Here is a 10,824-nt window from a genome sequence, read left to right as displayed (position 1 = left end):
AACAATTTTGAGGAAAATAAATCTTGTTTTCTGTGTATTTTTAACAAGCAATTCTTGGAAGAGCAGACAGACTAAAGCCAGGCTTCATTTCTGCATCTTGGCTGATATTTCTTTCTTTAACTGCGTTTATACTATTTTCTGTTATCTCTACATACATCTTCATAGTTTTCTGCCATTTTCCTCTTTAGAATACCTCTGCAGTGAACTTTGGCAGTGATAACAGGGTGTTTAGCTTTAAAAATCAGATAGCAGGATCAAAAACTGTGGTGGATGGATGTTAACTTTTTGAACATGATTCTCTCTGCTTCCTGGTCATCTGCCTTAGCAACTTGAAAACCAATCATCTGTGACGTGTCTTTGTGAAAATTGATTGAATTTGCACTCTAGGTTTAAAAATTACATAGGTGAGGAGGACACACTTTTAGTGTGTCAGTGTGTCTAAAGCTTTGCATCAGTTTTGTTTCCTTTGGAAGTAAGGCTGAAAACAAACCCCACTATCAGGGAAATTAGGAAACAGTCTAATGACCTGCTTTTTATATCTGAGGGATTTCAAGAAGGTGTACCGAAACAAGTGAGGTTACTTGTTAACTGCTATCAGAAATTACAGTGTGACCTTTATACGTCATATATATATATATATATATAGATCTATATATGTGCTTGAAATAGAGCATAATGAAATCTAGGAAGTCAAGGAAACTAGAATGCATGATTAAAAAAAGAATAGCTGCCACGTAAAATGCGTTATTCCTACAAAAATTGGCAAATCTTGATTGGTCTTGTAATAAACTTCTGGTTTTGCTTTTCTTTTCTTTAAGCTATCAGTTTAAATGCTTCTAAAATCACAATTCGCATTATTTAATTTGTTTTCAATATTATTTAAAGAACAAAATTAACAAGTAGAATTCCAATCATCATTGGATGATTGAATTGAATAATTTCATCATTTCATTTCATCTGAAATATTGCATTTTAGTGTTATGACACAACAGCTACTTCCTTTGGAATAGGATTACTATTTAAATCAGAAAATTCTGGAGTAAACTGGCGGAAGAATTTGTGACCACGAGAATCTGTGTTTACATAAATATAACCTGGAGGAGATGGGTAATTTGCTGGGCAGATTTCCTGTTTCTTTGGAGTATATTCTGTGCGATACATAGTTTCATGTTGAAAAGGAGCTGAATTAGGAAGTATAGCATGTACAGGTTTGAAAGTTTGAGCTGGAATGATCTGATGTGGTATGTAATGAGATTTGAATGTCGTTAAATCATAAAATTTTCCTGTGGGTTTTGGAATTTCCTGTTGTTTCTTGATAATCTCTTGCCGACAGCTGCCCCAAGCTTTAAAGTCTTCCTTTGTAGTAGTATTCCCTTGAAAAGGGGCATTGGTTCTTCTTCCATTAGAAACTGGTCTTATAGGGAAAACAGGAGAAATCTCATGCTTAATGTAATCAAGATGGCTTGTGGAGTTAAAATCCATGGTGCCTGTGGGTGGAACATACTCTTTTGTTTTGCGGACCTCAGGCAAGGAGACTGACCATGGCTGAAAACGATCCTGGAATTCAGTGACTCCATTAAAATGAGCATTGGATCCGACTTTTGCATTTTCAGGCTTGCAGCTTTTTGCAAGTTGCCCAGGTAGCCCTTTAAAATCATTCCGATGGGTTGTGAGATCTTCAAAGGGTTGGTTGCTTGGCTTGTACTCTTCTTTTGACCTTAAGAATTTTGGTTCCAGTGGATGAGCAATGTAAAAAGTGCGATGACTAGTAGTACCATCAAAAGGCGCATCTGAAAGCTTGGCTGCACGAGGAGGTTTAAAACTTTGTCTGGGGTTCAGTTCCTTAGGAACAAAGTCGTCTTGAAACGTAGTAGAATTTCCAAACTTCTCTGTAGGTGGGTGGTATATATGCTCCACCTTACTAGGTTCCCGTCTTTGAACTTCCCATAACCTATAGTCATCTTTAAGGCAAGAACAAAACTTCACCATACAAGTGTTATTACTTAAGACCATTCCTTTAAAATTAAGCCAAATTCTTCTGGCATTAAATCTTACAAAGCAAAGAAAATGGATGTGAGAATGATGTTATCTGCGTGTTTATGATATGACAAAACTGTTTTCTATTATCGGTGTGATAAAAACAGACAAAAATTTGTACATGATGCTCCACTTTGAGTATTTCCTCAAGAAAAACAAAAAGTTGCATGTACATATTTAGTGTGTGTTCTGTCCAGAAAATAGCCATATGCAGGTTGTATATATAATATCCTAGATTCTACTTAGACGTTTATGCAAAAATAAAATGCTGAAAGGAACCTTGTAGGTCAATAGGTCACGTTCACTACCAATTTGGAGAATTCTCTTATCGTTTTCATATCGACATTATATCATCTTAAAGCTTATTGGGATTTTTTTTTTAATGTGCTTCTGGGATTTTTTTACTGCCTGCCACAGTTACAAAACTTACTGTCCAGTCTAAACTTATTCACAGGCAGCTGAAATCAACTTGGTGTCTTGCAATCATTGTGCTTACTTCAGCTTCAGTGTTTTTTCACTCCTTGATCCTTACTCCCTGTTGAACTGCTAACATACATTCTAAATGGAGTCATTGCATGCTGTCTTGGTTGTATTCTGAGACTAGGCTAAATTATTCATTATTTACTAGCTTATTAGTTACACATAAGGCTAAATAGAAATATTTACATTTCTTATAAATTTTTTACAATTAATAAATATAAATAGAATGTATTTATAGGAATGCATTTGTACCTAGCATAGGCCTAAGCCTACAGAACTAGCGAAATATGACTGGGCTGGGTTTTTTTTAAGAGCTTTTTTTCCCCAGATGTTTTCCTTCCAACTCTTTCTGTCACTGCTCGCTCTCATCTGCTCATTTTGCACCAAGCATTCTAACTTGCTGTTTTAATAGCCAACTCTGATTCTCATTATCTCAGGTATCTTTTTGATGCTACTAGCTCTTGTAATCAGGCACATCCTGATTTTCATCTTGGAACTCTAGCAGATCATATCTCATCATTTACTTTTACTCATTTTCAACTGGGGCTGCAGTACATGTAACAAATTCAGTAACACATTTCATGTATAAAATTTTCTGCTTGTATTAAGTATATCAAGGTCATTTGCCAGAATGACTTAAAAGGAGATTAGTGCCTCTGTGCTGAATATTTGTTGCATGAATCTGAGTATGTGTTGCATGAGCTAAAATGATCTGAAAGATATACTGGCACTTTAATTGCACCAACGTTTTCCTGAGCCTAACCAAGTGTATGTTAGAATTTCTCTCCTTATAGCTGAGAAAACTTTAGAGAAGGCTTTTCATTTAGAACCAATAAATGTCACCTCTAAACAACTGGAATGCTGAACACCTTAAGGCATTATCACCTGGTTTCTGTTACGTCTTCCTCTCTGGCCCGAACTAAGAAATACAGTTTCTGATATAGATAATTCAAAATACTACCTTCATCTTGGTTATTTCTCTTTTGAAAGGCAGCATATATTATTACCTTGATAGGTTGGTATGGTATCCAATTTTCCTCCTGTAGTGTGTTTTCTCTCTAGAGGTCTTACTAATGTCACTGGTTGTATTTTATGAGCATTATAATCTTTCTGGTATGTGGTTCCCAATTCTCTCTCTCCCATCCTTGGTTTATATTCTTCTTGCACCTGAAAAGGTCGCTTCACAATATCATATGGTAAATAATCAGATCTGAATTGGGGGAAAAGGAAACACTGGTTAGAACTTCTTTTCTGATGGAGTCACTTTTGTAATTTTTTTTCATTATATGGAAAAATGAAGACTTACAATGCTTACTTTGAAAAATCAATCTGATGCCATATGTTAGAGTGACAGCAAGGAGGAAAGAAAGCCATATTTCTTATTCTTTAAGATGTCTGAAAGGAGACTAGAAAAAGTTGCTGTAATTTTACAAAGAAATGATCCAGAAAGCAGAAGCAGAGCAAAGATTAAAGTAATAAAAGTGGCAGCATTTACTAATTGCATGAGGAGAATGGAATGCAATCAAAAGCAGCATTTCACTCTTTTTATATGGGCACATTGGAGTAAAAGGGTGTATGTTACATATGCAGGTGTTTAAACGTATACGCAGGACAGAATCAATCTTGCAGAGGGCATTTGACCTTTATAGGTATGTCCCTTTTGGCTTTTTATAAACAAATAAAGACGTTTCACCTGTTGCCCTTAAAGCTTAAAAGAAAAATAATAATGGAAAAAGTAAAGGTTTATGCTCCTGTCACACTATTAATAATGAATGCATGATGTCTTTTTTAAACTCTGACAGATGCCCTTTAATTTTGTAAGCTTAACATCAGAGTCTGGGCATTGACAGGACAGACCTACTTGAACCCCTTTACAGTTGGTTTTCTTCAAATCCCTAATAATTTAGAACTGTCTGAATAAAAGAAATCCCTGTTGCTTTTTCTTAAGGTTTAATTTCCCCAATCTTCCACATATGTATTAGAGGAAGTCCCCCAGCTTGCCAGTTTTTTCAGGCTCGATGAGACCTAGATTTCCAACCAGGCTGAAAGCAAGGACAAAAATTTTACATTATCTTTACAGGTTACAGGATGCTGTAAAGAATGCAAATCTTTTTGTATGCATGCTTCACTGTTTTTTAATGACCTTTTTTGTGGTAACTGTATTTCTACACTCTAAATGTATACTTCTAGATATACTAAAAGTGTAAAGGATGCAACGATTCCATTCTGAAAATGACTGCAATACAAATTTCAGTCCCTCCTTAAATGAGAAAGTGTGAGAAACTTTATAGAGTAATTGTAAAACACATTGCTTCAAAATGTTTACTTAAATGTTGTAATTCCTTCCATTTTCCCACGATGCACTTGGTACTCTTGTTTCGGCTTAAGGCTCCGGGGAGGAGAGATGTTGCTATACTTGGGATATTTTTCCACATACTCTGTTGTGAGGCACGGCTGTTGTCCATTATCATAAATCCTTGTGGGTTTATGAGGGCAGCGATGGCGCCTGGGAAAAACACATCAGATGAGATCATTTTGAATAGTTTCATTTAAGGGGAAAACCCATACCCTATCTACTGGGAGTGAATAACAAATGGGGAAGATTGAACAATGTCAGTAGCTTATGTTTATAATCTCTTCTGACTGATTAAAAAAACCAAAATACTGTGCTGATGGCATAGGTCCCAGAACACAGTATACAGTAACAAGCAGTATCAGCATGCGAGTTAGTCCTTAGTACAGAACACGTGGGATGGATGGAGTTGATCTGAGTCCTGTAAATGATGCTACCACCAAGATGTACTTTCCTTTCTTTTTTTAATCTTTAATGATATTATTAGCCTTATTTGTAAAAACAATTAACTACGCTTTCTTTCTCCTTTCATATCGTCTCTTCTTTACTCTCTTTCCCCTTATCACTTGTCTTTCTGTTTCTGTGCATCTGCTCATGTGTTTTTACCACAACTCTTGATTAACCTTTTTTGATTAAAATTTTAATGGTGTGAAATCTCATCTGCACTCCTAGTGCTCTGCAGGCCACTTCTGACTTTTTAACCCTTTCTTTTCCAAGGACTGACTAAATCCTCTGTGCAATAACTATGTTTCCGTAGAAGTAACGACATCTCTTTTTCTTAATAGGTTTTATTTCAATTACACTGCTTGTCATTGATGCCTATTTTAATGACACCATCGTGTTAAAATATGTTAAGAGATACATCAGGGTTTAATGTATTGCTTATACGTTGTTTTGTGTAAATTACACATGAAATTAAAATGTAAACATTATTTTCTATCTTGCTTTGAAAATCTTGTTATATTCATTCCAATTTGCATAATACACTTAACATCTCTCTGGTAGTTTGTTTCCAGCTGAGTTTTAAAATTCTATTTTGGCTGATATGTGGTTATTTAATCTCACCTTTAAGCAGATATATAATGAAAGATGTTCCTCCTGCTTGTGGCTGACAACTTGCAGAACTGGTTCAGATGCAAGCAAAGGGAAAATAGCAAGAACTAAAGCGTATCTTTTAAAATAAATCAGTCTTGTAAAATTCTATACATGAAAACCAAAAATAACTAAAGAACAAGACGGATAAGTGTACAGCTCTTACTTGGTACAAATCAAGTTTCAGGAAGCTAGATACCCAAGGAATGGTTCAAAGGTCTGCAGAAAAATTTAGCTAGCACTGAATATCAAGAAGCAAAAAAATAATTAAAGCAAGGTAAAATAGAATACAGAAACAGACATGAAGAACTCCTTCTGGGAAAAGTAAAATGAAAAAAAAAACCCACTAAAAGAAATTATCAGGAACTGAAGATCCCTAAAGCTGGTATTAGTTTGGGCTGCCTGACTTTGCCAGCTCAGTAGTTCAATAAATGAGAAATGAAGTAGCTCTGTCTCAGAAGCCAGATCCTTTCAAAGCCTCGGGTGCTTCCTGCTTCTCAGTCAAATCAAGGGACAGTCAAGAAACAACTGAGAGACCTATTCAGAACATAGCAGGGAAAGGAAAAAGGAAGAAGTGGGAAAGAACAGGAAAGGTAGGAAAACAAGGAGGTGAGTGTGTGCTACTGCTCAGCATGGTGCTTGCCTGCCACTACATTTTTAATGAAATTCAGTTACCACCTCAGTAATACCTTTTTCATTAAGTATTAACACCATATGCTGTGTCATGTAGGATCTAAAAGTAAGAGCTAAGCAGAAACGAAAACCACTGAATGCATGTTTTGAAAGCTAGTTGAAATACAGGGTATCAAATTAGTGTATTCTTCATGTATTTTAGGCATACATTTCAAAGGAGTTTGAAACAAACAATATTTATCTACAAAAACTTCATTTTGACAATCTTCAGTTTTCCAGAGGCTGGTCCAGAAGACTAATCACCAAACAAAATGCCTCTCTGTTCTGGTATGACCAGTCTTTAAAAAGTTGAATCTCACTATTTTCTAAGCAACACTGTCAGTATATCCCCCATGTTCCTGAATGGTGGTGCTACAAACAGAAATAAATACTAGAAAAATAATTACTTGCAGAGCGAGCCTGTTGTTCTTGCTAGATTCAACAGAGGCAAAAATAATCTGGTGTGTCTCTTCAAGGAAAGAAGTTTTCGTAATTGCATTAGAAATCATTGCTGAATCAAAAATGTCCTTGATTCCAGTCATTTCTACCATATGAAATAATTCTGAAATAATTATTCTGAAATAATTATTCTGAAATAATTGAGGCTGTTCAGGAAGATCCTACATCCTACTCTGTGCTGTGAAAGAACTTTCAGCAGGCCTAAAAGTCAATGTAAAATTACCTTAATATAACTGTGAATTTGACTTGGAGAAGAGATTAGGGGTTTTTTTGTTTAACCAATAAATCTACTTTTGGATGCTGTCCAACTGCTAAACCAAAAGTTTTCATTTAGATAATAACTTTATAAAACTGATTACATAGGGCATCACAGCTCTTTAGCGAGATGATGCTAAGAATCATCAATCAGAGAAGACAGATTTCAGCTCTGAAAAATGAAATATCTTGCTTACAATTTGGCCAGAACTCCTTGAGTCACTGATCATTTTAAACTTAATACTTGTGGTTATCTTAACTTCAACCCCAGAGTTACTGATAACTCAAATTAATTTGGTGAGAATGTTCCTTCCCCCATGACTGACTGATGCCTGCCTTGACAGATTATTCTTCCTTCCCTTCTTTGAGAGAGATTAACCATCTTGTGGCTTGCATAAGGTCTGAACAGAATCTCAGCTAAATAAAATTGACAGTATATGAGCTCTCTACTGCCAAATGCTGTTGCTCTGACTATTTTAACAGAATGATGCTGAATTTCACTTATTTAGGATCTGGCATATATACAGTTATTTTTTATACAGTTCTAGCAAGACCCTTGAAATCTTCCTACAAAGTATTTTCCTCTCAATTAACCAGACTAATAATGAGAAAAGTTTAATGCTTACCATCATAAAGAATTTATCTTAAAAACAAAACAAAATTAAGTTGTTGATTTTTTTCAACTGCCAGTGCACACACTATGCTCTGAAAGATGGATGTTGTGTATGGACACTGTGTTTTTGAGTCCTCTGCTTGCCTAATGTTGACAGGAGACCTCGTGGTTTTTGTTAGGTTTGTGTGTATTTACATGTGTTGGTATGAAGGCTTAAATATCCCATATTTTAGAGAAATCTCCCTCTTTCCTCCTAACTTAGATTTATTCAGGAATCTAGAATTTTATGATAATGATCACAAAAGTGCAATAAATGGGGAAAGGCTGACAGATTGAGAAGAACATAAAGCAGTAGTTTATTTTTGTATCTCAAAACTAAACTGCTATGCTTTTCTATGCTGTGATTATCTTTTATGGTAGACAAACATTATTCTTGAGTGCAGGGAGTTCATCTACCTCAGAGGCTTCATTCTTCCTTTGAAGGCCAGATCTAACATCCTGTATTTGCTCTTAGACATTTCTATTCAGCCGGTGACCTGAAGCCTGACTATGCTTGCTAGCAGGGGGTAATTTTCTTTTGTATTAAGTTAACACATTAAGAACCTATGGGAAATAAGAAAACAAAAATATTTCCTTCACTCTATGAATCAGTCCCAAGTAAGACTAGCTCATAGTTTCTCCACATTAAAAATATACCACTTCTAAAATAAGAAATGGATCTGGAGAATCTTATGAAATAATGCAGCATCCAGCTGTTACTCTGCACAACACAGTTTTGAGAACAATTTTGTGGTTTATTAAAAAAAAAATAACAATCTCCAACCAACTTTACATCTCTACCATAGCAGCTTGAAAATGATCATCATACTACCTTGGTAGCATCTTATGCTACTGCAAAAGTCTTAAAGTCTTAAGCTCAAAGGGCTAGAAATTATGTCACTTATTAAAAGTGGAAAAGTCCACAGTATTGCACCTATTTTGCAAACTGGTCTTTGAGTGTGCTCAGCATTGGGTACACTTCCAGTGCTTTTTGCCACTTTAGAATTAAACAGTAATTATAACTTCACAAAATTTCCTGCAATTAGCTAAATGATAATTTCTACAAAATATTAAATGTTTTTCTTTACTTTGAAATCTCTTCTAAGATTTGTATGCATTGCAATATCCAGGTAACACTGCCAAGCGACCAGCCTTCCCCTAAAAACAGAAACACTGTAGCTACACTGAAGCAAACACAATGTGCTGCCTAAACCAATAATGACTTAAGGTTTTATTGACTGTAAAAACTTCAGTGATGTTTATTTTAAACCATATGTTTGTGCATGTTTTATTGTTATTCATATTATTAAACTGGGTTTTTGAATTGAGAATTCTGAGTTGATTTGAATCTCATTTTCTGCTGTCAGATTGCGTTAGCTCGCCATCTTTATACTTGAGCCTGAGCCAGATTTGGTATCTCATCATGAGAGCAATGTGTTCCAACTCTTCATTAATCTAGGACTTTTGAAACAAATTTGTGGGGCAAACTACACCCACAGCCTTGGCCAAAAAGACCATGAGAAGCTTTACGCACTGTCTCTCATCTCTATCTACAGATAAAAGGTTGGGGGGTGTGGGGGTGGGTGGCTAATGAACAGATAGACAAACTTCCCACACGGAAACACATGAGGAGTGTGTCTGCTACACAAACCTCAGCATGAAACCTGTAGTCCATGGTGCGCTTTGCAGCCATAGGGTTGGCCCTGTACTTCCAATAGGTAGTAATCCCACTCTTGTGATCTTGTGATGACTCTCCTTGTATGTAGTTCTTAAGACTTTTAAAGTAAGACTGAATATTTGAATCCTAGGATGAGAATCCTAGGATGATTGTTCTTCTGTTCTGTTTTGGTTTTTTTTAAGTAGAGACGAAATTGAAAATATTAACAGTACAGGCTCCAAACCTATAAATATATATCAGAATTTTGCAAGGTTTACATCCCTTATGATTTTGGGAAACTGACTTGTGGGTTGTGGGGGTTTTTTTTATTATTTGGGTTTTTTTAAGTTATAGGATTGATAATACTTCTAATAGACCTGTAAGTAATTGTAAAGAATTGCCTGCTGTAGCCTCTTACACCAGCTCTCTTGGACCAAAGGGGCTATGATACAAGGACGAACTGTGTGTCTCCATATGGGATCACTGAGTGTAAAGAAAGAGTGGGGCTTCCCCTCACAATGGAAAGTATGACTGGATGTGATCTTAGAAAGGCAGATATGTTAAATCTATTTTAAAGGCCATAGTGCTTGTGCAGGTTTTTGTCAAGGTTGATTTAGCCAAAACTCCTCTGGGGGCTCCTTCGGTGCACTCCTGCTCTCCACAGAGCCGACCTGGCTCTGCTTTATGGAAAAGCCTGGTCCTGAGGTTTAGTCTAGGTGGCTTTAACAGACTGTCCCCATTCCTTTCTATTTTAATGCATTTAAGATCTGCTTTATCCCCTGCTTGATTTAAACATAAAAATATTACTTCATGTTGACTGGAAAAGTTCCCTTTCAGAAAAAAAGGGAAGCCAGAAACTGTTGAAACAGGACTGTTACCCAGTTTCTGCCTTCCCACTGTTAAAAATATTAGCTACGACCAGGCACAGGGTTCTCCGTGAAAACCGGAATGAGTGCCGAGGGGCACAAGGTGAGGGGTGTCGTGTGGGGACAGCTTTGGGAGGAGCCGTAGCGCTGAGGGGGAGCCGCCGCCATCTTCCCGGGGGGATACCCTCCCGGAGACCCGAAATCTCCCCTCACTCCCCGAAGACGGTGGTGACTTTGGGGGCTGCTTACCCGCAGGTACAGATCTCACACAAGCACCGCGGCCGCGCCATGCTCCCTGCAG

The 10,824-nt window shown here is 36.6% G+C and overlaps 1 protein-coding gene across 1 annotated transcript; it reads right to left on the bottom strand.

The window, feature by feature from the left end:
* Nucleotides 1–978: 978 nt before the first annotated feature.
* On the bottom strand, nt 979–10,813 carry FAM154B (family with sequence similarity 154, member B). The gene is made up of 4 exons (XM_010188204.1): nt 10,773–10,813; nt 4,844–5,023; nt 3,525–3,727; nt 979–1,961 (listed from the first exon to the last, which is right to left on the bottom strand). Exons 1-4 carry the CDS (start codon nt 10,811–10,813, stop codon nt 979–981), a joined length of 1,407 nt encoding a protein of 468 aa, XP_010186506.1.
* Nucleotides 10,814–10,824: the final 11 nt, after the last annotated feature.

Source organism: Mesitornis unicolor, unplaced genomic scaffold (assembly GCF_000695765.1).
Source record: "Mesitornis unicolor isolate BGI_N332 unplaced genomic scaffold, ASM69576v1 scaffold8857, whole genome shotgun sequence".
Taxonomy (NCBI): Eukaryota; Metazoa; Chordata; class Aves; order Mesitornithiformes; family Mesitornithidae; genus Mesitornis; species Mesitornis unicolor.
Note: the sequence above shows the minus strand (reverse complement) of the source record. Positions and strands in the feature narration are given on the sequence as shown.